The sequence below is a fragment of the Chamaea fasciata genome, unplaced genomic scaffold (assembly GCF_029207755.1).
Source record: "Chamaea fasciata isolate MVZ Bird 193981 ecotype frontalis unplaced genomic scaffold, bChaFas1.0.hap1 SCAF_19, whole genome shotgun sequence".
Taxonomy (NCBI): Eukaryota; Metazoa; Chordata; class Aves; order Passeriformes; family Sylviidae; genus Chamaea; species Chamaea fasciata.
The window spans coordinates 6,408,776-6,436,760 of NW_027094104.1; the positions used below are offsets into that span (position 1 = coordinate 6,408,776).

The window sequence follows — 27,985 nt, forward strand, 5'->3', positions numbered from 1 at the left end:
GAAGAGAAACAAACCCTCTCACAAGCTCCTCTGCATACCAGTTTTGGAAAGGAAGTGATTTGTTGTTGCCCGTAAGGACTGAACTCACCTGAGAGCAGAGAGGTGTGAAGTGCTTGAGCCTGTGAGAAGCTCTGCTTCCTTGGCTCAGCCCAGCTTACCCTAATGCCCTGTGGATCCTCCAGGCTTGGAGGGCTGGGAAGGCATTTCAGTGGTTTCAGCCTGCTGTGGTTGGCCCCGCTGCCTGGACAACACAGACACATCACAGAGCTCACCTGGAGTGGATTTGCATGGGATTTTGAACAGATCCACATTTTCCCTCTGTTTAAGGACTAATATCCTTCCTGCTGTTTTCTACTGAGGGATTACTTTATCAAAACATCCTCTAGACAAGAAAACTGCTCTGGGTGTCAATTCAGGGTCCCTCCTGCTGCAGGAGCAATCAGATCATTCCAGGTAGTGAGGAGCAGGGCTGCGGAGAGCCCGGTGTCTGGTTCCTCCCTCCAGTGGCTGCTCCCCAGGGGAGAGGAGATTTTGTGCTGGGAGCTCCACAGGTCATTCACTAAAAACCCCTGAAGAGCCTTTTAACAAGGTCCTGTAGGACAGCACAAAAGGGGGAATGGCTTCAAACAGAAGGAGGGCAGGTTTAGGTTAGACTGTAGGGAGAAATTCTTCCCTGGGAGGGTGGGCAGGCCCTGGCACAGGTTGCCCAGGGAAGCTGCGGCTGCCCCATGCCTGGAAGTGTCCAAGGCCAGGTTGGACAGGGCTTGGAGTGGCCGAGGATAGTGGAAGGTGTCCCTGCCCATGGCAGGGGGTGGGACTGGATGAGCTTTAAGGTCCCTCCCACCTCAAACTCTTCTATGAAATGTTTCTGGTGGTACCTAAGCAGTACCTGAGCTCTGAGCCCCTGCTGCCCTTCAGCCCCCAGGCAGTGGATTTCAGGCTGGAAATCCCAAAGATGTGAAAGAGTGGAAAAGTCCAGCATCTTCCTCTTCAGAGACAGATCAGATCTGCCCCTTCTCCTCAGTCCTTTATCCCTGTTGGCTGCAGCTCTCTCCACTGCAGTCCTGACATCCTCAAGCATCACCAAGAGCTGTTCCTGCCAAGTCAGAGGGATCCAAAAGGGCACAGCCAATGATCTTGCTGGTCACTCTGCACACCCTGGGCAGTGTCCAGGGTCAGATTTGCTTGTGGCCACATCAAATTGCTCCACAAAGGGCCGTCATTTGCCAGTCTTCCTTCCAGCCCCCTGGCTGCTGCTGCTGCTGCGACCTTCTCCAACTGCTGACAATTAAAACATGACCAAAGGCTTGACTGCCTGGAGTGATACAGATTATCATCAGCAACAACAACAAAAAAAAAGGGAAATGCACCGTTGTTTTTCTTTTCAAAAGCTTTTAATAGGACACATTTGTTTTTGTCAGTTGTAAAGATTTACACTTGATTTTTGTCTTCTACTCTTCTTTTTTTTTTTCTTTTTTTTTTTTTTTAGAAAAAAAGGAACATTTAAATCCAATTTTCCCCGTGAGTACCACCTTTTGTTGCCCCGACCAAAAGACCTCGTTTTGGCTTATATACCTGATACAGTATAACAATATATTAACTATTAAATACAAAGTTCTATCATATATACTAGGTTGTTACGGACATTGCAATGGTACTGTGCCTACTCTAGTCACCTCGTGTAATAGTGTACATGGGTTATTATAGCCAAAGGGGCAGAAAAGGGGAGACTGGGGCATAGCCTAATTTACAGTGGTAATGCTTTTGTTTTCTTTTTTTTTCTTGTTTTTTTATTTTCTCCTTGAACACACCTGGTGCTGAGTGCAATCCATAGAAGTCAAAAACAGTGTTTTCTTTGCCCTCCTCCAAAATATCTACAGTACAATCCTCTAACCAAGTTATGAAATATCATTTCTATGTGCGAGGGGCTGCAAGAATGGAATTTACGTTTTTCCAGACATGTCTGCAATCTCTTTTCCCCCATTGTGTCAGACTGGCAATAACAAAATATTCTCCTCCCACCTGCATACAGTAAATCCACAGTAGTAAAGTGCTGGTGTGCTTGAATGAGCTGGAGAGCCATGCAACTACTTCACCATGGACAGGGGCTGAGCTTTGGGGGAGGTGTTTTACGTGGGGACAGTTCTTGGACAGTAATAGCACTGCAATATTGTGGAACTTGAGCTTAGCTGCTGACTCCTGAACACGACCTGGATGCAGGCTATGAAACTACCCTCTATCTGTTGTAATGGAGCAGGCCTGGCTCCTGGTTTATGAAAAGAAACTTGTAGATAGGAGTACTTCTGTTGCCAAGATGCTACGCAGACTTTTAACAGTTTCTCTACAGATTTCTACAAAAATATAAAAAATTCTATCAACATAACCATTCTACAGAATTCCTGTGGATTTTGTACACTTTGTTTAAAAAAGTCAAATTCTATAAAACCCCCCCAAAGGTATTTAAAATGATTTGAGTATTATTGCACGTGCTGCAGTACATTTGTATTTGTCTTTCAAAAGGGCACCTAGAAAAAACTCATCTGGTTTAGAAAACAATCTATTTTACATGGATTTCTTTTCCTGAAAGCATCATCATAAAGTATATTTTAGTGGCTACTCTTTACTGAATATTCATTTATGATGTAAACTTTTTGTTACTTCCACAAACCTTGTCAGTAGGCAAAACCCCAAGTATTAAAATAGAAGAGCCTTTAGACTTTCTGTTACATTTGGAGTCGAGCATTTGGATCAACATCACATCTCTATTTTGTGCCATGATTTCAAGCTAAGATGTTCAGTGGGTTTTTTGTAAGGAAGGATCTGAAGTGTAGGATCATTCCAGCTATGTGAACACAATCCTAATCATTAAGGAACCAGGGATGGCAATTTTAGTGGCCTAGCTATTTTCCCGAACTATTTAGCACATGTAAAAGGAAAAGCTAGGGCTCATTATGGGTGTAAAACCAAAAAGGGATTAAGAATATTTCTCAGGCTTAATGCACTGTAATTTTATTATTTCCTTAAATATGATCTGGGGGAACAACTGATGAAAGGTTTGTTTGAAATCATTGCTTTAGATAGGCTTAACTCTGGATTTGGGCTGGCATATCAAAGAGAGCAGGCTCCTTATGGGCCTGTGATGAAGAGGGGAAAAATGTCCCAGCCAAGAATTAATCTAACTGCAGTAAATAGTACAGAATGTTAATCATCCTACTTCAAATACACTGATTGCCTGACTTCCTGCTGAAAGCCTTTACATTTCTCCTGGATATGTAGGGATTGTTTACGGAGTAAACATCCTCAAGTGAAAATGAAGGACCTTAGGATGTCACACAGGCTGTAAGGTTACAGCATCTTCTCCTTCTGTGTACACTCCAAGCTAATGCAGATCCACATGGTGGAAACAACCTAATCTCTGAATGGGTAAAAGGCTGTACATCAGCATGTTGTAGTGATTTGAAAAGACTGGTGATTCTTAAAAAGTTACAAACTCCTGGGTGACAGATTTAGCGCAAATCTTCCTGCCTGTGCTGGTTCAGAGGCACGATCCATGGACTTGGTTTCAAACCTGTGACTATTGGCACACTTCAAAGCATGTCTGCAGTCTAATTTAGCCTACATCTTAATGTGATTTCATGGAAGTGGAGTGGAGTTAATGTCTGGCTTCCATCAGTCATGTGAGGAGAAGGAGGTGTCGAATGGGGCCAACCTTGAGTGGTTTTCAGGCTGTGCTGTCCAGTTTTACAAATTGCTTTTGGCAGAGGGCGTTAGCACAGGAGTAAACACGTAAATTTTGAGATGAGTGATGTTATAAAGTAAGAACATGAATTCTGGGTTTATCCACTTTGTATCATCATGTTGCTGCTTAAGGCTATTGATAGACTGGAAATAAAATTGCAGTCAGGGTCATGTAAATTAACTCTAGCAGCGATAGCAAAATACCTGGCTATTTTATTGAAAATCAGCAGTCATTTCAGTACCTGCAGACTTTCTTCTATGTAATCTGTAAAACAACTTGCAGAAGTGCCTTGATTCAGTAGAACATGGGCATATGATTTTAATTTTCTAGAATTACTGTAATATGATCAACCTCCAGGAATTCTAGGCGAGAGCTTAACTTTAGGCATGTGCTTAAGCCCATTGCTGTGACATGTCTGCCCTGATTTCACCCACTGCAAGTCCTAAACTTGACCTCACTCTCCTTTCCGCAGCATGCAGAGAGGAGGAGCTCCACTGAAAACAGAGGGATGAGGGAGGTGTAAAACTCAGCAAAATAAAAACTTCATCCTGGAGACACTGCAAAAACATCTTGGAAGTGACCACAGGCCTTTGTTGCCTGTTTCCTAGGAACATATGAAAATCAACCATTGACGTGACTTTGTGAGTTGCCAGTGAATGATCTATAACACCCTTACATAATTCAGTATCTTGTACTGTTAAATGGCTCTGCCTTCACCATCCTCAGACATCAGCATGTTGGACCTTCCTGGGTCTGAGCACTTGCTTTCACACTCTGAATATCAATTTTACGCAAGATTGGAATATTTTGTTTATAAATTGCCACTGCAATTTCTGTACTATGCAAACAATCGTTTTCCCAGAATATCACTGAAGTCCAAGGGGGAAAATAAATTACATTAAATAATCCTTATTTACTGCTGACTGTGGGATACATTTCCTCTGTAATGCACTAATTGGCTACATTTTGTGCTTTGCAAAACAAAATGAAACCCAAACAAAACAAAATAAAACAAAACAAAAAAAAAAAAAGAAGGGATTAAATATATATTTTTTTAGGTTAAAATATTTGTAAAAACCAACTTTATCTCAGAAATATTCCGAGATACATAAAACAGAAGAAAATTAAATGAGTCTTTAATCACAAAATGTACTACATCCCGCAATACTAGATTCAATTAATTTAATAAAATATAATATACATATAGATTCTGCACATTATATTGCTTTTACCTAAGCAGCACATATGCTTAAGTAAGCGTGATATAGCTTAACCACTTTTTTAACCAGCTGGTTCTTTAATCTTTCTTTGGAAATTTTTTACCCAGTGCCATTTTGGAGTACAGAGTTTTTTAAAAATTTTTTTTTCTATTACATGAAAGGAAGAAGACATTTGGCACCAACAGAAGATTAGCTCAGGAGTCCATTTCCGTTTGATCAAAGGAAAAGCTAGGAAGTGTCAACAAGTCTTTCTTTGGAGTAGGAGATGTTGACATACTGTCTGGAAGCAGTGAATCCCCTATATCCATCGAATCCTTGGACTCACAGGATGGAGCACGCCTCCTCAAGCAAACGTCTCCACTGGCAGGTGAGATGCTGTGGGGTCCCCTAGGTACCAAACTCTGCCCGTCAGGTGGATCTATAGATATACAGGGAGGGCTCAGTTTCTTCTTCTGCCGCGTACCTTGCAAGCATTCCATTTCGCTGACCACCTGACTTATAAAGCCAGAGGAGCTGGACGTGGAATGGTGCTGAGGGCTGTTTTCTATGGAACAAATCTCTATTGAATGTCTCCTTTGATCATCTAACCAAGAGGGTGGCTTTTTTAGCAGACCCTGGGTGTCTACACTGTGGTATTTCTTCAGGTCCTTGAGTATCACGTTGCCGGTATTGCCCACGTTCCTCTTAGGTGTGAGAGGCTGACCCTCTGAACAGGCACTCGAGGCTGTGCAAGTTTCTGAAGTGAAAGGCTCTGTGGAGCTGTTTATTTCAGATACTTCTTGGTCCATTGAATCTTCAGGGGTCTCCTGATACGAGTCTGCACAAGCACAGGATGCTGGTGCCTGCTTTGAAATATTATACTGATTGTGGGAATGCTGCTGCGTATGGACGCTCGCCCGACTCCAGGCAGCCAACTCATTTGCTTCTGAGGGCGTCAGAGCCACTGGTGACTCCTCCTTGGGCACAGTGGGAACATTTGGGTCAGAGAGTTCACTCACCTCAGTGTGGAGATTCTCCTTGCTATCCAGAGAGTCGTTCCTTATAGCCATCTGTAGCAGAGTGCAGAGGGGTTGGGGAGGAAAGGAGTTGCCAGGTAAGAGAGATAGACCAAACAAAGATTAGTACAGGCAAGGTTCAGCATTTACAGGGCACTCAGCTCTGCTGAGATCCCTCAGCACAGACCCGCTGACTTCTATAACAACCTGTGTTGCAGGTTCTACCAATTCCCATTGTCAGGAATCTGTGGGTTTGTCCCCATGTGACAGCCCTTCACTATTCCTAAATGGTTGACCTTTAGCTTTCTCCTGTAAGGATGGAGGGCTGCAAAACCAGAATGCCCCCACCCAAACTTACTCATGTTCCTGTTATGCAAAGGATGAAGCTCTACAGCAAAACCCTCAATAATTTCAGCAGCCCAGGTGTGAGCAGGAGAGAAAGATGTGCAAGTGAGCCCGTGTATTCCCTTCTCTAACTCAGGTGATGCTGAGGGCCTGGAACAGGATCTCCAGAGCCAGCAGCACCAGAGCAACCCCGCTGTGTGCCAGCACCAAGGCAACAGCCTGTCCCTGGCTTTGGTCCCCGGGCTGGAGCCACGACTCTACACCATCTTGTGGCAGGAGCTGGAAACAGTGAAGTGCAAAGCTGGACTAATAATAGTCTGTAATTATTTCAATTCATTCCGATGTTTAAGTTCAGGCTTCCTAAGGCACATTTTGCCTTGGCTGTCTGGAGCCTTACGCAGCATCAATGTCCACTGGCAGAGGGAACCTTGGGCATGTTTTGAAGGCTCTGCCTTTTCACTGCACTGCATTCCTTGTCAAAAGGCTTTATAAATCAGCCACGTTAACTGGCCCTTTAAGGCAGAATATCCGTTTGAGAAGACTTTTAAATGATCTTAAAGACAAAAATCTTCACCGGGAAATTTGGAGGAAATGCATACAGCTGGTGCCAGTCCTTTAGAAAAGTGTAAGGAGATGAAATGATGAAATTCCTCATGCTAAGGAATAATTTTGTGACAAATCACCCCACAATGATCATACACTTTATATAAATATTGTCCCACAAGGATCATTTGAGTCAAATGATCTCTATTCAGCAAAGCTCTCATCCGCTGCAATGTGTCCATGTATGCACAGAAACACCAGAGTCTATTGCAGCAGCTGCACATTGCGCTCCCTTTGTCAATGGGGACAGCTCAGAGAATATTTAATATGGCAAACAATTTCATCCAGTGCTAGTGAATCCTTTCTAGCTAAAATTTCACAGCATAACACTGGCAACTAATCAGTCAGGAGTGAAGTTATTCTGTCTCCTCAGCACCAGTAGTTTTAATGAGTATTTGGGAGAAGAAATCATGTTCATATCCTGAAAGGAGACACAGACCACACAGAAGTCGAAAACAGAAGCAAAAAGTAATTGTTGTCATTACTTTTGCTTGCACACCAACCTGTGTTGCACACCACGACAGTATTAGTCCCCACCAGCTCTTTCTTTGCCTATGATACAGGCATCTGTGGTTGTTGTTAGTAGTAACAGTACAAATGTTTTACTGGTTTGTTTGAAAATAAAAGGACCCTCTGCCATCCCAGAGGTGTGTACACCTGCAGCAGCCACTGCCTGGTGTGGGCTACACCTTGGATACACAGTCCTGGAACTACAAAATCAATATAGGTTTAATTTCAGGTAGAATTCCTCTGGAGAAAAGCCTTTGTGCCATGCACTGCCGAGGAGCGCAATCCTCAGCAGGAATGTTCTCCCAAAGCATCCGATCCACTCATCTTCCTCTGCAAGTGCATCGCTAATTGTCAAACATTCCGGAGTCTAAACTGGACGTTACTGTGGGGGCTGTGCTCGCTCTCCAGCACTCTGGAGGGAAAGGGAGGTTAAACACACAGGTTTTAATGCTCAGGGAAAGTGCAAGGACCAGGTATGTGATGGACAAGGTTTATCTATTGTGGATTCAGGAGAGGAGAGGGCATGAGCAGGAAGGGAAAGAAACAAAGAAAAGAAAAAAAAAAAAAGAAAAAGAAAAGGAAAAAGAAAAAAGAAGAAAAAGAACCAAATCAGAATTGCATGCACTATGTGTAATGATAAGGAGAAATGGGCACTGAAAACCAAACTGCTTTGCCAGTTTGGGCTACTTGACGTGCTACTGAGAAATTAGTGGTAGCAATAAAAAGGAGTCAAGCAGAGAGCACCTGAGCAAGCAGAAGTGCTGGGACTGTAAAGGGAATTTTGCCTCTTAAAGGACCAAGTTTCCTAGTGTTTGGCCATTTAGACTGCAATTAACAGTAACAGCAATATCACCAGAACAACCTCGCTGCTCCCATTAGCCAGACTGGGAGCTCCTGGCTGCTCAGGAGCCTGCCCAAGGCAACCTGTCATGGGTTTGCCCATGGACTGTAACTGCTCACTGTCACAAAGCTCTTTGCTCTCTGAACTGTCACTCCAAAAGCATGTTCATTGCACTGCATGAGCAGGGAGAGGGAGGGAGGGCAATAAATTGACTTAAATGTATGAAAAGGTCTAGAAAAAGAAGCCGTCAAAGATGTGAACGAAATTAGACTGGAGAAGATGGCTAACATGCTAATTTATTCCAGCTAGATCACTTCAAAAGGATGGGTCTGTTATTCATTAGAAAGGAAGAGAGAGTGGTTATGAACTGGAATCATGACATCAATTAGTTTCCCCATTAGTGGTGATTGGGATAGCTGGCTAAACCCCATGCAAATAAATACATGCAAGGAATTTCTTATGTCAATTTAGTATTACAGACTAATGTAATTGTTAACCTTGGTACTTCACATCCATTTTTAGAGCTTAATGAATCAACTGTCTAATTTGTCAATGTTGATTAAAAGATGAAAGAAATGGGAATATTTTCATACGGGAAAGAAATTGCTTTTGAAAAAATAGAACTGATCCCCTTTGTGTATGTAAAATCAGGCATGGAAATACTGAATAAAGCAGAATCAGATGTGCTTCTGGTCCTGGTCCAGCTGCACAATCATTGAAATATGCTTAAAAATGTGAGAGTGAGGCACAAGTTTAAGTATTTTACTAAAAAAAGATGAGTCTAAACTTATGCTTCCAATCAGCCAGACTGGAATCTTTGATTAGATCCCTGAGATCTTTGATTGAATCAGGATTTAAATCAATGCCAGACAAAAACCAGAGATAAAACTGGTTGCAAAATAAAACACGTTCTGCTTTGCATATACTCAAACTTTTTAAAAGCTCACAGCTGATGGAAAACTATTTTAATTTTCAATTCTCACTGTAAAACCAGTATGCTTCCCATGATGGTTTTGCATATGAGATAACCAATTTCCATGAAACGCTTCTCCTCTTTTGAGAAACCAGAGGAGTCAGAGGAGGGGTGGCCTGGGATGGAGCCTGCAATCCTTGTGTCCTTTCAAGCACTGAAAAAATCACAGCAGTTAAGAATTAGTTCCTCAACCCCAACGAGCCTCTGGGGAGCATTTGGCTGCATTTATGAAGAGGATTAAAAAAAATAAAGTGCTAACAATGTGGAGAACATTTAGGCATGTTGCCAAAGGACATGATACTCATCACGCACATTCTTTGGAGACTCCTGGATGGCTTTCAGATCAAAAACCACCAACCTTTTTGTTATTTCTGTAGGAGAATTACAGTTCTCTGGAGGTTTCTCTGTGAATCCCTCCTTGAATTTAAAGCATGGTTAACCAGGAAATGCATCAATATAAAAGCTCAGCAGGTTTATGATCATAACTCTGCTTACCTGTCTGCGGAGCAGCCTTTCAGCAGAAGGGGAGTGAGCCTGCTGGGAGACCCGGGGCTTGCTCTCTCCCACCATATGGTCGTGAGCTCTCACATGGTGGAAATGGTCCTTTGGGATTTGCAGGAGGGAGCTGGTGTCTGCCGGCTGTGACTGCACTGATGCCTTTGAACCTTGTGAGGGGGAGAAGAGGGAGAAATGGGACATGTTCATCCAAGGGTTGTGTCCCAACTTCAGTGACCTCCCAGGGAAAACTGCTCGGCTGCACCTTGGATCACACAGGCACAGCAAAACCACTGAATTCAGCAACTGGCTCTGCAGAACTGGGAAAAAGACTCCCATCTACTAATAAATTACTCCAGCATTGTCTATTATTTCATTTTTCTTGGCATTTTCCCCTGATGCAACTGGGACTAGCTCCTGTTGAGAACAGAAGACAAGGAACTACAAGTTCATCTGAACTGGAAATTCCTGCATCCCTGCTTCTGGGCCAACAACTTTGCAGGCAGCCTCACTTCTGAGCACCACTAACATCTGACTTTGAAAGGCTCTAGAAGGTGTCTCCGTGCCTGAGCCTGCATGAGACCAACTGCTGGGATCTCCAAACCAGCATGCACGCACTGGAAATGAAGTGAAAGGGAACAGCACCTGGCAGCTCTCAAGGCCGGTTTTCCAAAACTTCCCAGAAGAAGGAAATACATACTCTCCAGCCTCTTCCTGACCCTTCGTGGTTGCTGGCTACTTCTTCTAAAAGGTTTGAAACTCTGTGTGCTCCCCTCACACACAGGCTCAACGTTTTTCAAAACAATTCATTTAACCTGGACCGCATCCCAGAGAATCTCATTTGTCCTGGAATCCTTCCCAGAGCAACAGCCCCATTATGAAGGAGTATTCAAACAAATGCCTCCTGCAAGTGCCAGTGTTTCTGACAACAAAACCTTCTCAGCTTGAAATATTATGGCTTGGTTGTGGTGATTTATTAGAGGCGCCTGGCACCTCTTGCTGCCTTCACTGCACTCTATAATATTACAAACTGTAAACAGGTGGGGGTGACTTCCCCCACCCTGAAAAGCACTGACATTGTAGGTAGAAGGGGACAGTGATACATCAGAATTTGGGGACCTTACCCACCTCCCAGCACTCTGGCCTGCTTAAGACGATTGGAATTTCACCAGCAGGAGACAAACACAAAAGGTTTAGTTGCTTAGTGTGGTTATAAGACATCAGCTTTACCTCTCCAAAGTATTTTTGCTACACCACAGTGGAACAGTTGTTCCTGTTGTGGATTTACAAGGTGCAATGCCTGTCCCCAGAAAGCCAGAGCTGTCAGATAGGGCTATCCAGGTTCTCCAAACTGAAACCGGGAAATGAAATCTTGAAAAAGAAGGGACTCAGAAATTACCCAGTCCCTTGCTGACATAGTTTGTGTTCAAGACAGTGCAAATACATCCCAATTAAGGGTTAACAATGAAGCACGGGAAATTCCCTCTGCAGCAGACGTGATTCTTTTGTGTGGTCAGGAATTTCTTTAGTGTTACAGAGACCCATAAATTCTGGCTCAACTGAAGGTAATGGGAGATTTGCTATTGCTTTCAATGGGATTTTAGCTGCACCATTAGCATTATGTGCAAACGGGTTCTTCAAAACATCACTCTTGACCTTGAAAATTGTGTATTGTGGCAGAGATTTCTCACAACACCAGATTCATCTTCCTCCCTTGTGCCCACATTTATTTTTTTTTTTGCTTCTGTTCAACAGTCGCTATTCATCCAAATTCTTATTACTATGCAAATTTCAACATCTTATTCCTAATCTGTTCAAATCTCCTACCATTCTGAACATTGCTGAAATTATGTTCTACTTAGAGGCTTTCAAATGGCAATGCTTGTAAAAGCTTCCCCGTCTTATCGGTGACAAATGTCTAAAATGATGGCATGTACTGACGAATTAAAGGTGGCTCCATTCACTTCCCAGCCCCAGGTAACCCCAGGCAGGCAGAGGAACTGGGGGCACAGGGACAAGGGAGGCAGCTGCAAGGACAGGGACAGGAACAGAGGTGCAGGCAGGGAGAGCCCTCCCTGTTCCTAAGAATATCTCTGAATTTAGCTCCAAGATGTATATCCCAACCATGCACACTGGGAAGAACAATTCCACACTCTCCTTTTCCCATTCATCTCACACCGACATGTCTCTCAATTCAGCACATTTATGTTCATTTTATAGGCATCCGAGCTTCTGAGCAGGTACTGCTGCAAAAAACAGACAGGAGGAAATATTTCTGTACTGGGATTTCTCCTCTGGGGCCTGGTGGGGCAGATGGAGCACAGGCTGTAGGGACTGTAAGCTTTGGAACCAGGTAGGGGGACAATCTACCCCTATGAGCCAGTGAGTGATGAGCCAGACCACTGTCACATTGCTAAAAAATTCTGAGGAAAGGAATTATCTTAAACAGGGCTTTGTCAATCGTGGAGGGTCTTTGCAAGTTGTGGAGGGTCTTTTCACAGCCGTCACACAGGTCTAGACACACCACTGGAAACCAATGGCAATTTTCTCCCTCCTACTGAAGACCTTGGAAAACCACAACTCCTCCTCTATTGGAAAACCCTGCTCTTGTCCCAGCTGAGAGATGTGTACCTGATTGGGACTTGTGATGTGCCGGCTTCCTGTCGCCCAGGGAAGCAGGGCAGGGGCTGGAGTAGGGCGGCTGGAACATGTAGCTGTCATTTGGCAAGGAGTGGGTGCGTCCCACCGAGGGCTTCCTCACGCTCAGCAGGTCCTTGCCAGGGGACAGGGTCAGCGTGTCATCCTTGGAGCGGAGATCAGCCTGAGGGGAAGAGAAACGTGAGGGAGGCAGGCGTGGAAAGGTGGGAAAGAGGAGAAGTGCCCAGAAACGCGAGCGACAGCCATTGCAACCAGGATGGCACGATGGGCATGCACAGGGTGCACGAATGGATCTACCAGGGAGCCATCCCCCTCCATCAGGGTTGTCAATAAACTCTCACACGATGGACCACAGAAACAGAGGAAGCCACACCGTAGGAATAAACCATGACTATTTCAGGGATATGCAAAGAAGGCATCATGCCTCAAGGCCAGCAAAGGTCACATGCTCAGCAGAACTTTGACCCCCTACTCCCTAGGTGCCCTCAACAGCAAGGCAGGCTTTTGCAAAGGTGAGTAGTTTCCTCTTCTGGCAATAAAAGAAAGAAAAAACAAACAAAAGAAACCCGACCCAAATGCAAAAACTAGTCTATCAAAAATATTTTCTGTTCCGGCTCACAGCACAATTTTATTGGATTTTCCTCTCACATAATGAATAACTAAACCTATTTTATTGAAAAGGATATCTAAACCTACTGCTTCAGGGTAAAAGCCATTCTCTAATTAGAAGGGATCTAATGCAAGCGAAGGTTATTGTATATATGTTGACAATGGAGTTTTTACAGCCAAAGAGACTGTTGGAATGGGCAGCCCCAGAGGCAATATTGAGTGGATTCAGGTCTGATTTCATAAGAAAATATCTCCATCCCAGAAATGTTCTTGGGTGTTATTGTCTTGGAGAGTATTAGCAAAAATGGAAGCAAAGTCATGTTTCCAGTGTATTTCTAATGAAATAATTATTTAATTGTTAACATGTCTCAAGTGAAAAACACAGGAATAGGTTTATGCCACTGTAGTCTTATTTGGCTGATCATTTTTGGAAAGCTTTAGATCTTATTTTCTAAAAAGTTTTCCCTTCACTCAGTGAATCATGGGTTTTGTGGAATCCACACAGATATTTTTGATCCCAATTTTATCCTTCAGTCATAAAAACAAAATTTCACTATGGCATTTATTTGCACAAGAAACATGATGAGATTAAAAGGAATTTTTCAAAAAGGAAAAAAAAATGAGGAAAAAAAAGAAAAGACAGGGAAGAGAAAAAAAAAATAAGATCATTCAAATTTAATGAACAAAACAGGTCTTCACTGCCACGCAGCATTTGCTTCAGTCCTTGGGAAACTGCTGATTTGAATAGTTTGGATACAGACTAGATAAGGGAGACTGCAATCTCTTGATACAGCCTGGGGAAGAAGAGCAAAACTTGTGCTTGTAAAGCTGAGAGTTTGGATTTGGGAATCTCCCTGCCTTCCCCTTCTACCCAGTTCATGCTGTTTCACAGTCATACTACTGAGCTTAAAGCAGAAAAGGTGGCCTGAAACATGAGATCTCAAACTCAGACCTATTTGAATCCAAACATGAGAACTTGGATTCAACACCTCATCCAAATCCAACCTTCAGTGGACCTTTAGGTTCACTGACAGGATCCAATATGGGTCATTTCTGCTTTTGGATCATCTCGGGGGAAATCTCACGAGTCAAACTCATGAGAACCATTCAAAATGGCTGCAAAATGATCTTCCCAGGCCAGCCTACGGAGCAGGGGGAACACATGACTTTTTGATTCAGTGGTACTTTTGAAAAACATGTTGTTTTGGCTTGATTGAAAATCAAATCCAAGTTTTCCTTGAACCAAAAAAAAAAAAAAAAAAATTAAAAAAAAATCCCAATCCAAATATTTTTTCAACTAAAGCCACATCTAAATGAAGTGCAAAAATATTCCATGTAGAAGAGATTGCTATGAAAGCTTGCAGTTTTTCAGGAGTTTGGGCAACTGTTGTGACCAAACACTGTTTTGGAATTGATAAAAATTCACAAAATCCTTTGCTCAACACGGTTTTGCCTTTTTTTTTGGAGAGGGGAGATAAACATCTTTTCCTGGCTGTACCCTTGAGACTTAGCAATGCTGTCGAACAAGGCTGTCTAATCTGATTCAAAACTAGGAGGGTTTCTCCTCTGTCCAACTCTCCACAATAATTTTGAAACAAAAAGCCTTGTACAAGAAGTTAAACGGAGTTTACAAAATCTTTTGCACAGAATGCCATGAAGCATGATGGGAAATATTGTCACGGTTTAAGAGACGTTTCTCAAATAAGTGCTAATTAGGATGACAGTCAACTAACATGGCAGAAAATTTATGAACAACACAAACATCCAAAGGCAGGTACATGAACAACAACAACAAGGAAAACAAGAATGATCTAAAAATGTTGGGAAAGGAATTATGTCTGTTGTACAGCAGAAAAAAAGCACTTGACCGCTACACAGATAAAAATGTCTAATGTTTCAGAGAGGAGATGGTTAAGGCAGGGTTCAAAATACTGGTTATGTCAGTCAAAAAGACATTGAATAGTCATTTCTTTTTCCCCAGCATGGTGACTGCTAGAAAGAATTTGCAAAACAAGATCTTGGAGAGATCCCCATTTGATATTTGTAACAGAAACAGTCCGGCACCAATCATGCAAAAAAACCTTGTGGTGCTTGTGTTCATAATGACAAAAATCCACTCCAAACCAAAGTGTTGGGGCTGACCCTCCAGCAGAGGACATGGGTCATTAGCTCATGGGTGTGTGTTCACGTGGCATCACTGATTTATTTCAGATGGGGAGGAAATTTCAACCATTTCAACCTTTCCAAAGCTTTTTTTTTTCTTTTTTTTTTTAACTACTTATTTTACTTGTAGAAAACACATAGTTTATACATAAAACACCAAAAGAAAAATTGAAATAACCACTCATTCCTTGCAAGGAGCCAAGATTCTAGACAAGAGTGACAAAATCCAGGACCTAATGGCATTAAAGACAGCATCCTGTTCAGGGAAGAGGTTGGTGCTATTTGGGAGGGGCTGGAACTGGAAATGCCATTAGGCAGGCGCAGAGAGATGGGAGCAGTATTTCGAACCCTGTAAACATCAGACTACACAGCAACCAGTGTATGTACATTGCTTTCCAGAGCATTAAGTAAGTGTGTTTTAATGTCATCAGGAAAAGAGTCATCCGTCAGAGCTAAGGACCAGGACTTTTCAGAGAGAATATCTGACGTCAGAGACAGAGCCTCCATCTCAGCTAGAGGGATCTAAAGGGAGAGATGATTAAACATAAGAAACCAGGACACAAATCTTTTGAAAGAAAAGAAAATTTAAAAAAAAGGGGAAAAAAAAAGTATCATAATCTAAATACTTCTAGACAGTAAAGCAATACCCCTGCAGTGGGAGAAGCTACATCATACACATTGTTACCTGGGACAGAACGTTAAAAAAAATGAAATATAACAAAGAAATTAAAAAAGGAGCAGGGAAGTTCATACCTTAGTGCTTATCAAGGATCTGGGAGGGGGTTTAAAACCATACACTAATGTTAGCATTGTATTCTGCTGTTCTCCTGTCTACATGAAGAAGCAAAAGTAACATTGCTTTCCTAATAGAGATTCATACTCTTGGCTGTGATCAAATACAAGAGGTTTCAAGATCTGGTTTCTCTGAAGTTTTTCACCCCCAATAACCATGCTGGTTTCTAAGCTAAACTTGTCGAGTCTGCAAAGATTCCCCAACAACAAAACCATATTTTCAGGAGGGGTATGGAGTGTGCCTTTCCCTGTGCTCCAGGAAAGGTGCAGGGACCATGCCCATGCTCCCCCTCCACCCCCAGAGGTAGATGGGACCATAATTCACTTCCTCACAGTTAAAAGGGTGCAGGGAGAAACTTAAAACTTGATTTTGGTTAGCAAACACTTCACACCTGCTCTGGGCAAGTCCCAGGTGCTTCCTTTTCATTTCTCATTGTGCGTGTTTGTTTTTTTTTTTTTGCCATCCTCTGTGCTTGAAAAGTCTCTCAGCAGCAATAAATCTTCCAAGAGAAAACAGGGGCCCAGATCTCTTGCACTGAAGTTGTCAAAGGTCTGGGTTTTCTCACTCTTAGAAATGGCAGCCATGGGATGGAGCAAATCCAGTGATGAGTGAGTCTGGAGAGGCTCAAAATTCAGCTGAGATAAGTAAGAGGGTCGGGCTCCTCTCATCTAACCTCAGCTTTGATATCTGCTCTAGCACACTCATCTGCTGGCAATGGATGAGAGAGATGATTTGGAGCCCCTGGTTTCATATGAGGCTCCCCAAAAAGGCATTACATCAAAAATGCCGGCCTGAGGACAGGAATTCCTAAGAAGGATCCAGCAACCAGAGCCAGGAAAAAGCTGTGCAGGAGCACGGTGGACACCAGCAGCTCCTGCCTTCTGGAGCTGCCCTGCTGGGAGCTGCTATTAATCACGTTGCTTTCAGCAAGTCCCAGCACTGCTCTAAATTCCTGGGTTGCCTGAGAACATGACAAATTGTGTGAACAGAAAAGCTGAAATGTAAACAAAACATCACCCCACTTCAGCCTTCCCAAACCCAAAATTGAGTTTGAAGCCGTCAAAACATTTTGCTGGAAACAACCAACTGATTTAGACCACTTTTAATTGGGGGGGGGGAGCTTAAATTTTAAAAGAAAAAGCCATTGCAAACTGGAATGCTATATTTTTTCATTACAGAAATGTCAAAACAAAACCTTTTTTTTTTTTTTTGCTGCAGCAGCACTTTCTGGTGAAAAATGGTGTGACAAAAAAATTTGCAACCAGCTCTCACTGAGTTTCCTACTGACCTTCTTCCTTCCCTGCCAAAGCTACTGTCTCTATTCCTCTGGCAATTATTAGAGACAACCACTTCCTATAGCTTAATACACTCTGGGATGCAATACGGAGCAATCAGAGGAAGACATGTTATCCTGCTATATAAAGACCTGCAGCAGAATTTCCCTTTACCTAAGCTTGTTCCTTTCCTCTAATGAACCATCAAAAGTTGGGTAATTTAGAGTGTCAGTGAGCTCATAAACAAGCACACTGATTTAACAAGAAAACTGTTATTTTTAGCCAGAAAGGGTGGGAAAAATAGATGAAGAAATATGGAATCTGCTCAATTCCAACTGCAGCAAATAATAGGTGTGTTTGAATTATTATTATGGTCACTGCTGTGTTTTAGGGGAAATATTTGCTCTAAAGAATAATGCACTTTAGAAAGTAGGTATTTTATTCTAGGAAGTAAATGAACTAATTTTAAAAAAGCACTGCCTGCTCGAGAAAGCACTGGAGCACGCAGTTACTTCTGTGCATCATTAAGGGCTGCCTCCCTTCAAATTCACTAGATCAGAGTTGAGGATCTAGTTTACAGTGACCCATTTGCAAGAAGCCTCTTTGGGAACACCCTTCAAAACTGGATTTTCACACAGTACAAGTAGGCAGAGAACACAGAGATTATTTGATGACCCTCAGCAGGTCATGCTCTGCTCTGGGAAAGCCTCACGCTGTGCTGCAGGCTCTGCAGATACGCCCTGACGTTGCTGTGGAGCTCTGCTTAGGAGCAGGAAGCCAAATGTAAGAAACACACTGAAAGGTGGAGATGGAATTTTGTGGATTTCCCCTCTAACAACCATGAACTGTTAATCCCAATGAAAAACTTGCTCTTTTGACAAGGGAAAGTCCAAGCGTGTCGTCTTCCTCTTGCATTGATATATAACATCATCTACTCCCACAGAAAAAGCCAGTGACTTATGCTTCCAAATCCCTGTGACTGCATTACATAAGGAACTTTAACTTGCTATTAAAGGTCTCAATCAAACTGAGTTTGGATGGAGACTTTGCAGGAAATTAGGAATATTAACCTGGTTTTCAGAGCTGTAATATTCGGGAGCTGGGAGGGCATAATGATGGCACACAGAGCCTGACAGGTTGTCCATCAGCTTCAGCTCTCCTTCCAGAGATTCCTGGATCAGCAGTGATATGGTATCAAACAAGTGCCTTTCCTAGGAAGGATGGTGTATAGCATGCAGAGGGAGAAAGAGCAAGCCAAAAAGAGAAGGAAAAAGGAGAGGGACAGAGACAGAGAGAAAAAAAGGACAGCATATCAAACCCAATGAACAAAATGAAGGAAAAAAAAATAGAAGGGAGGAAAAAAGGTGGAAACACTCAAGGAGAACAGCAGTAACAGGAACAGTGGGACAGGAGAAAAGGAGAGAGAACAGTGCAGTAATTTTATGGTGAGCAGAGACAGCTTTCCCAGACATTATGAGTGATGGGGCGACGGCAGCTGCCCTGAGACCACGGCTGCTCCCACCTGGGGCCCTCCTTGGGGACAATCTCCCTCTCAGCAAACACAGCTGGTCATTCCTGGGGGCTGAGCAGCATCTTCCCATTGGTGCTGTCAACTTCAACAGGACACTACCTGCTGCAAGGCTTCTACACACATGGTCCACGCTTTTGAGCTGCAGGACCTAATACTTGCCACCTAAATCCATATCCAGAGGGCACAGAAATTAAAATAACCTGACTGGAGAGAAGCTCAGTGTCCTGTCCATGGAAGCTTCAGCTGAGCAGGATGGACACATCTCAGGTCACTGTGCCAGACATGGGCTGAGGTGCCCCCAGTGTTCTGGCCAATGTCAAACCAGCTGGCCACAGCACTGGGGTTGTACAGAGCAGGATCTGGCTTTTGCAGGCAGTAGGGGAGTGATTTCAGGGTGCACCTTCCATGTAGGGAATGCCCAATGCATACAATGGGATGAGGACCAGCGCTACAGTCAAACAGCACACGGTGCAAAAATCCCAGGAAAGGGGCAAGCAAAAGAACATGCTGTCCTTGCCAGGGCTGTGACCTGGGAATTGTATTCCTCTGCTATCAAGCTCAAGCATCAGATTTGTCCAGAAGATTTTGGCTGGGAAAAGAAATAGTCAGAATAAGATCACCTGGAGGTTTTTGAGGCTTCTGTTTGAGGAAAAGAGCAAGAAGCACACTCTGAAGGTTATAACCGGAATAAACCCTTTCCCAGGCCACCTTCAGAGAGGGCAGGTTTAACAGACTGCAGAGCGAGGGTATCATCCTAACTGATTTGTCTCGCAGTTTTGCAATTTCTCTTTTTTGCCAGTTTCAGTCCTGGTGCTGAGTCCAGCAGGGCTGAGGACAGTTTGTCAGTACTCTGCTCAACACATCCAGCACCAGTTGGGATGTGTTGTTTCTTCCTAGAGGATGTAGTAAATCTGGATTTCCCCATAGTGCCCTGAACTCCTTTTTCCTGAGCCAAAGAGCAGCTTTGGACTCCATCTCAGACATCAGAGATTCTAATGGCACTAGGAATTTCCAGTAGTTTAGGAACTGAAACAAAGCTTAAGCAGGGATTTACTGTCTTTCACCCTTGGACTAAAGATCATAAATGGTTTTTCATGCATTAGAATATGCATTAGTCCACCCCAGGCTGAGGCCAAGATATGCTGTTGTGAAATCATGATGTAATAAAAGTTAATGAGGCCTGCACAGAGTTTAACCCAATTTGCAATCAGCTAAGAGTAAAAAAAGGCTGGACTGTATTTCCTCAGTAATTTCAGTTCAGTGACCTCCCAAAGAATTTGTCTGGGGCTTGATCTCACCTCTCATTCCTCAAACTGAATCTTCATCCAAAGACTGTGCTTTAGGGAGACATCGTGCAGCTTGTAGCAGCTCCCACATTACAGCCATGCTCCTGCTGATGGGAGTTCTGCCACCAGCTCTGGTGAGCTCAGGTTTGAGTCTCCTCTGGGTTATTCTATTGTTAAAAGAATCTTTTCTTACATGCCTGACTGTGGAGATGGGTTTTAAATTGAGGTTACATAAAACAAATTTAATACTGAAGCAAAGATTAGCCAAGTTTTATTCCTCTTTTATGTTGTGGTTCATGGTCTGTATTAGAAAAGCAAACACATTATGCTCATGATTTTGCTATCACAAAGGACCAGTCAAAACTCTGAATTAAACTAAACTTGGAGCTAGCTCTGAACTCTGTGGCTTGAGCTGACCTCCAGAGTAAATTGCAAAACTCTCTCTGAACAGATGCATCAAGGTGGTCTGGAGGCTGCCTGGGGTCTCTCCCCTGCAGCATTGGCTCCCAAACCACACAAGGGTCAGCAGAAGACAGCAGGGAATACAAGCCCAGGACATTTGGTACACACCTCTTTCATTACCAACTCGTGCAAGTCTTCCCCCAACAAAAATGCAGGTCAAGCCCTCCTCACCCTCCAACAGAGATCCTCACCATATGATAAGCTAGTGAGAGCTGAGAATCCACCTTGATTTGCATGGGATTGGTAAATCCGCAGGGGCTCTCGGGTCTCTCTCCACTGGTGGTGCCTGTCCACGCAAAGATGGCCGAGGGGCTGTGCTGGCCGGGGCTGATGGTCTTCATCTCCATCTCCAGTTCTGCTTCGAGCTCTGCCTCCTCCTTTGCCTCCTTGTTGCTCTCCTCCAAGTGCTTCATGAGCACCGCAATCACCACGTTCACCAGAACAAACTGGGCTGTCAGCACAAAGGAGACGAAGTAGATGGGGGAGATGACGGTGTTGTAACAGGTGGACTCCTGGTCACAGTCACGCAGCGTGTCCTGGAAACAGCGGGGGAGTGATCACAGGATCAACCAGGTTGGAAAAGACCTTGGAGATCGTCAAGTCCAGCCTATCACCTAACGCCAACTTATCAACTAAACCACGGCACTAAGAGATGGAGGGACATGAAGAGATTGCAGCATGAACCTGTCTGCAATGGGTTCTCCTTTCATGAAGAAAACTGAGAAGATTTGGCAAATTTCATGTCTAGAGCAGCAATACACTTGCTGACAAAAACCATTAACACTTACCTTCATGATCCCGTTCCAGTTGTCTCCTGTGGATACTCGGAAGAGGGTCAGGAAGGCCATCCCAAAGTTCCTGAACGTGGCGTGCCGTCCCAGCCCCTCGCAGGGGTGTGTGTCATCACACTCTGTGAGACCAAGCACAGCTGTGAGACCCCCCCACTCCCACACCATTCCCACCCCTCCCACTGGCACAGGAAGACTCACCGAGATCTCCAAACAGCTCCACTCCAAGAGCTGCAAATATGAAAAACAACAACATGAAGAGAAGGCCCAGATTCCCAACCTGAAAAGAGAAAAAGAAATGGGGGGAAAAAAAACACAAAAAAAAGAACATTCATTGATTTTTTTTTTGTTCCAGACCTGTTTCTTGCTGTATTCTTTAATCCAAAACTTAAATTGCTTCAGGGCAAAAATGACCTCAATGTGAGGACTCTATCTCAGTGCTTCGGGAGGGAAATGTGATTCTCTAATGACAGCAAAGATAAAATGATTAGCATTCCTCTGCAATAGGAAATGAGCTGTGGGCCAGAGGAGCTCTGGTTTGATATGGCAGTGGGTTACCTGCGGCAGCGCTTGCATCACGGTGTCCAGGAGGGCCCTCATCCCCACAGCCATCTTCAGCAACTTCAGCACTGTGGAAAACACATTTGCAGTATGGTAACAGCAGCATTACTAGAGAGGCACAAACTCAGTCCCTCTCCCAGGAGCCACAGATTATAGGAAGAGAAATGTGAAGTCTTGTCTAGTGTTCTCTATTAGCTGCTACAGTCCCTGGCCTTTTTACATCACTCCTTGTTGCCTGGATACTATCAAAATCCCGTGAATAGCAGCATCACCTAGTCTGAGACTTGGAGAAAGCGTTATCACTCTGCCTGGCTCTTCCTTCCCCACTTTATCTGTGTTGGACTCATCTCTTTCCTCTAGTTATCATGAGCAGTTCCTTTCCCAGCCCTGGGGCTACTTTCCCACTTCCTTAGGCTACCCACTTTCATACATGATTCACTGAGAAATGATTTACACATCTCTTCCAGAAGGTTGCATTTCCAATTGGAAGGGATCCAATTCACAGAAAACCCACTTTTTCCTCCTCTTGAGACACAGCAGCATTTAATTTCTCCTTCAGCTCCTTCTCTGCTTAGATGAAGGCTGTAACCGAAACAATTATTCCTCAGAGCACAATACCCTTCAGGAGGGCCTGGCAGTACTTCATTAAGGGCCTGAGCACTCACATTTTACATCTTCATCATTTAGCCCTGACATCTCCCTGTTTTGAAAAATCAGGCCCTGAAGAAGTTGGCTCCCTGACTTGGGAATGCGTCGGAGAGGACAGATGGATACAGAGTGACGAGGCATGCTTTGTCACCAAGTGGTGTGATGTAAAGCCTCATGGGAATTTAAATGTATTAGATGTTCATCTCTTAATGCCAATGTACTCAAGCTTGTGTTCTCTAATCCCTGTTAGAGATGACTTTGATTTGACTGGAGCAATTTTCCCAGGTACATCTCTGGGAGTAACTGCCACAGCTACTTCTCCTTAATTTCTAAGCTCCCAGCCTTCCAGTCCTCATAAGGCAGAAACACATGGCCAGTTGGCTCAGCTTTTTGGCTCCTTGGAAGTATTTCCCCCCATTGTTCTTTTATTTGTTTATAGGCTGTTGATGCCAGAACTATGCACATCATGATGGAGATGTGCTCCAGGACTGTTTCCCAATGCTTAACTCTCTCCTGGTGCTGACCATGTACCTCAAACACGAGTCAATTCTGTTTTATCCCTCTCACCTCGAGCGATCCTGAGAACCCTCATGATCCGGATAATCGTGGGGTTAATTGGCAGTGAAGCGTTCACCTCGATCTCTTCCAAAGTGATGCCCATGATAGACAGCAGCACAATTGCCAGATCTAATTGGTTCCATCTGGAGACAACACAAAGTGAAGTTTAACATGTACTAAGAAGCTGGCAATGGGAGGCAGCTTGTGTCACACGAATTCCAGTCATTTCCATGGTTTGAGCACTCAAATGAATCTGCAGTATTTTTCTGAGGGTATTATACAAAAGCAGGGATGTTATGAAATCATTATAACTAATGCATCTCATTAGAAAACCAGCCAATTCCAAAGATATCCTTGACTGAGGGGAAGGAGGAGCAAAAGCTGGGCAGTTTTCTACCCAGAGGCTCCAAACCTCAGGAGAGACATTGTGTTGCCTGTCTAGCCACTTCTAGACATGACGCTTGTGGACCTCAATGTGAGATCTGCCCCAGAGAGAACAGGACCTCATGTCCAGTCCTTGCAAAACAGTTGCGTTGGGTGAAGGAAAGACCCCAAGGATTTGTGCCACCCTGGAGAGAGTGGTAATTCCAGCTCGGACACACAAAATGTGGGGACAGGGATTTAACCATCCACTGGATGCTGAAGGGCTCGTGTGAAGGCCTGCTTAGTGTCTTGTTCTTGATATTAACATTGAGGAAGGCAAAAATGGGAGAAAGATCCACCAAGGACATAAAATTTGTGTTTGTGAGGTAAGAGAGTGAAAATCTAGATAAAGACACAATGTCATCCACTGCTCCTCATCTGCATAAAAGAGAGGTCCTTTCTTTCATATTCACTTGGGACTAGATTTTTTCTCTTGACATAAATTTTGTCACTTCAGCAGGTTCTCTTGATTATGTGGACATGCAACTGGTGTGAGAAGAGAACTGGCTGCTTGGTGGAGATCTGTCCCTGCTTCATCTGCTCCCAAGAGCTAAAATAGTGCAATCCCACTCCTTGTCCTGCACAATCAGTCCTCTCGATTACATCCCAAGCCTCCACTTACCCAGCCTGCAACCAGTCACACCAAAAAGCCTTCCTACATATCACACTCACAGCATGGGCCAGAGCATGGGAATTCAGGACATGGAATGTGGGCAGCTCTCGGCAGAGCCTGCTGCTGGCCCTGTGGTCACAACAGATCTTTTGTTACCTGTCTTGGAAGAAGCGGCGAAACCCAAAGGCAATAAGCTTGAAAACAGATTCCAGGACAAAGATAACGGTGAAGATGTAATTGCAAATCTTCAGGGCTTCGTCAAGAACCTGGGATGTAAACACAGGACTGGGGTTAGATGTTAGCTTTACAGAGGGGCTTTGTTGCCTCCAAACTTGACTTTTATGTCATCACTTACCCATTACAGTTAAAAGTCTTCAAACATGGGCTCCCTCTAACGAAAAATGTCCCAGGGAAAAGTCCCAGGGATTCACAGGGTGCACTTGCTGCCTCGTCCTAAAATCTCAAGAGGGACTGACACAGGCCCAAGGCACAATTCATCCCCCTAGCAGCAGCACAGCCCCAGCTGGGATCACTGGGGTGCACAGAAAGAGCTTCTGCATTTGCTGGTCTCAGCAGCACAAGACCTCTTTTGCCTTTGTCAGAGAGCTGAATTTCATCCCACTTGTCCGTCTGTGCAAGTGCTGGCCAAATGGCTCCTTGGTGCCAGCCTGTCATTACTCCTCACCTTGAGCTTTTGGCAAGGAGTGTGACAGAGGGATGACATGCCAAAAGAAACAATTTTCTTCTGCCCCCCTTCCCTCTGCAGAAGTCAGTCTGATCTTTAGTCCAAGTGCATCCGGGCTGGGACAACTCTTGCACAGTCAGGCATTAAGCTACGTCAGAAGTGATTTCATCCCCAAAAGCCTCGCTTATGAAGGAACACTGTGGTAGCAGCATCCTTCTTGGCCTCTTAAGTAATGTGCATTGAATTTCTCCCTGCTGGCAAGTACAGTAATAACAATGTCCAGAGCAGTGTCAGGGAACAGGGGAGATCTGCCCACAGACCAAACCCAGCATTTACTGACCTCTGAATGGGAGAAATCATAGCAGAAGGAGTTTAAGTTATGCACTCTGTCCCACAGTTTAGCTTCAAGCATCCATGGACAAAAATCAACACATCTGACCAAGAAACTGCCGAAGGAAGCCGTGGCTCTGAGCAAGCCTCCCTGCCATACTACAGGGCACTTCAGCTCTGCAGCAAATGAGCACATTTAGCTGGAAGAAGCGTATTTTGCCCAGCAGCTCTTTACTCAAACCACCTCTCTGCTGCACACTGCAGCACTCCCGCCTCTCCAGGAGCTGCAGCATCTCCATCTAGGGTCTCATCCCCAGGGCATCCTGGTATATCCAAAACCAACCTCTTTCAGCAACAAGAAATTATTGGTGCTGAAACTAGTTTGGATATAAATCTCTTTGGTACGTATAGCCTTCAAATGTCTTCAGGATCCCAGCCATCCATCACTGAGACCAGAGGGATTTCCAGGCCCTAATTCAGCAGGACGCAAGCATGTGTATGGTTCTGACCATGCTGGCATCCCAGCACAACCCAAGCTTGGACTTACTACCCAGATGCTGCATAGCAGAGGTCTAGAGAAAAAAAAGGTATTTTTCTAAAGAAAATGAAAAACAAATGCCTTCCCAACATTTTATAATACAAGAGAAAATGTAGCTGCAAAGTGACTGCGGTAAGACACATGCTCTAGAGTGACTCCAGCCCAGGCTTCTTCGCCAACAACCTTTTTCATCATCAAATGACTGAACCATGCAATGAGCCTTCCAGGGTATTTAAAGGTGACCTGGACAGAAAAAATATATTGGGCTTGTTCCCTTTCACTTTTGGCTTATGACAGACTGGAGAATATTCCCCCCCCACCCCCGCTGTTGTCTGCATGTTTTAGTTGTTTGTGGTTTTTTTTATATTAAGTGTTCAAGTTCTGTCTAATTTTAAGGAATATTTCCTCCTATTGTGTGTTATATTCATTCATTCTGAAAGTCACTAATAAAAGTAAGTACAAGTTATGTGGCAAAGGCAGCTATTTCCGTTTCATTCTTATGCACAAAAGACTTGACATCTCAGGACAGGCTGTTTTTATTTTCACAGCATGACAAAGACCAAGGAACTTAAGCACACTAACATATTAATATGCATTTTAAAGACCAGCATGGAATCAAATTCCTATGAAAACTAGGTCCTATGGGACACTGGGGAAACTGCAAAAAAACCCCATTTTCCAAATTCTCATTTTTTTTTCTTTTTTTTCTTTTTTTTTGGGGGGGGGGTGGGAGGAGAGGGTGGGTGTGAAACCTAAGAAAAATGGAAGATATCACTGATGATCTAATCTAATAAAGCAAGCAAACCTACTCCCAGTCTCATTTTCAAAGCAGTCAGTTTGCATTTAACTAGAAGGGAAGGGTGCAATCGGATCCACGTACCAAAAGCCCTGGATTGAGCTGGGATGTAGGATGGCTACACTCCACTGGCAAAGGCGGACGTCTGGCAGCAAACCTGGCCTTAACCCTGCCCAACAGCACATCCCAGCACAGCCCTGCACGTCCCCCTGCAGCCGCCCCGGTACCTTTGGCTGCTGGTAGTGCTCCATGGCCATGGTGATGACATTGAGGCCGATGACGCCGGTGATGAACAGATCCAAGTAGTGGCTGGTGCACATCTGGTGAATCAGGAGGCGGAAACGGGAGTAATCCGAGTAGTAGGGCTTACACTGAGCTTCTGCAGCAGGGAGGAGAGCGAGAGGCAAATCAAGGGATTTCTCTGCGTCTTTCTCAAGTCAACGCACCCTCACTCTCCAACTCCAGGGATGATAAATTCTAGACCAATCACAGAAACATGCTGTCTTTTTTATTTCCTTTTTTCCTTGCTGGCATGTCACCATTTTTAATGCACAGCAGAGCTCCCGTCATCTTACATCCATTAAATATCTTCAGTGGGACATGCTCTATACTCGGCCTTGTGGCATCAGGGATGAGGTGAGCTGGGACTAGTGTGCTGCTAAAAATAATTTTGCTCTGTAGGAAAATTTAAGTAAAATTTAAATTAAAACAACAGTTTTTGTTTTTGCTGATCTTGTTTTTGCTGATCTTAAAAGACCCCAGAGCATCTGAAAACTCAATTAATGGTCAGATGCTGGGGACAGATTTTACAAACAATTGCCTAAAAACACAGGCCATTGAGTTTGTGGTGGTTGTTGTAAGAGAAAGAGTGCAAACATACTATGTTCTTTGCAATAAACTGTAGAGACAACAGAATTCAACACTTAGGCTGTCAGAAAAATGGTCCATAAAAATACCAAGGAAAACTGATCAATGAGCCTTAGTGATCAGGAGATAACGATCCTCTGTTTAGACAAGATTATCAATGAGCAGATTTCACTGTCTAACTAAGTCCTATGTTTGGCTGCCTTGGGGATGACACATGGACTTTAGACCCCAAATGACCTAGAGATAAACTCATTTACTCACCTAATCTCTAATAAGGAAATGCCAAGGCTGAGTATATAATTCAGTACAATTTTCAAGAAGGCATTACAATGCAGATTGAAGTGGAAAGGGCTATCTTGAAGATGTCAGAGTGTAATATTACCCTCATAATTAGATGATCAACTGGTTATAAAATTTATTGAGCCGTAAGAATTGCATGGTTGATATTTGGTGCTCCAGAGCAAACGTACAGTTTGACACATTAGTCCAAGAAAAAACGTCGGGCAAGAATGATGCCAGGAAGCACAGGTTTGGGTTGCCCTAGGTGAAAACTAATTTTAGAAGATTATGTTGTGCCTGGAAATAGAATCCACTTTGTCAATAGCCAATGACATTGCAATCAAATCCATAGATTTAACGGTTTCATGTGCTCTCTGCTTCATAGCAGGATCCTGAAAAATC

At 43.8% G+C, this 27,985-nt stretch overlaps 1 protein-coding gene across 14 annotated transcripts in view; it reads right to left on the reverse strand.

Annotated features, from left to right (window-relative positions):
• Positions 1–1,457: 1,457 nt before the first annotated feature.
• The window catches only part of CACNA1G (calcium voltage-gated channel subunit alpha1 G), a 144,744-nt gene continuing 118,216 nt past the window's right edge, over positions 1,458–27,985 (reverse strand). For 10 of the 14 annotated variants that reach the window (XM_066200363.1, XM_066200362.1, XM_066200360.1 and 7 more), the window contains 10 exons: positions 26,665–26,816; positions 24,245–24,354; positions 23,062–23,195; positions 21,844–21,914; positions 21,487–21,565; positions 21,286–21,407; positions 20,689–21,033; positions 12,353–12,542; positions 9,722–9,891; positions 1,458–6,008 (listed from right to left, as the gene is read on the reverse strand). In XM_066200363.1, the coding sequence (XP_066056460.1) occupies positions 5,154–6,008; positions 9,722–9,891; positions 12,353–12,542; positions 20,689–21,033; positions 21,286–21,407; positions 21,487–21,565; positions 21,844–21,914; positions 23,062–23,195; positions 24,245–24,354; positions 26,665–26,816 (2,228 nt within the window). In that variant the 3' untranslated portion in view covers positions 1,458–5,153. Of the gene's footprint in view, positions 6,009–9,721; positions 9,892–12,352; positions 12,543–18,288; positions 18,430–20,688; positions 21,034–21,285; positions 21,408–21,486; positions 21,566–21,843; positions 21,915–23,061; positions 23,196–24,244; positions 24,355–26,664; positions 26,817–27,985 lie in introns of all 14 variants that reach the window. The other 4 variants (XM_066200364.1, XM_066200355.1, XM_066200353.1 and 1 more) reach the window with 4 other exon arrangements.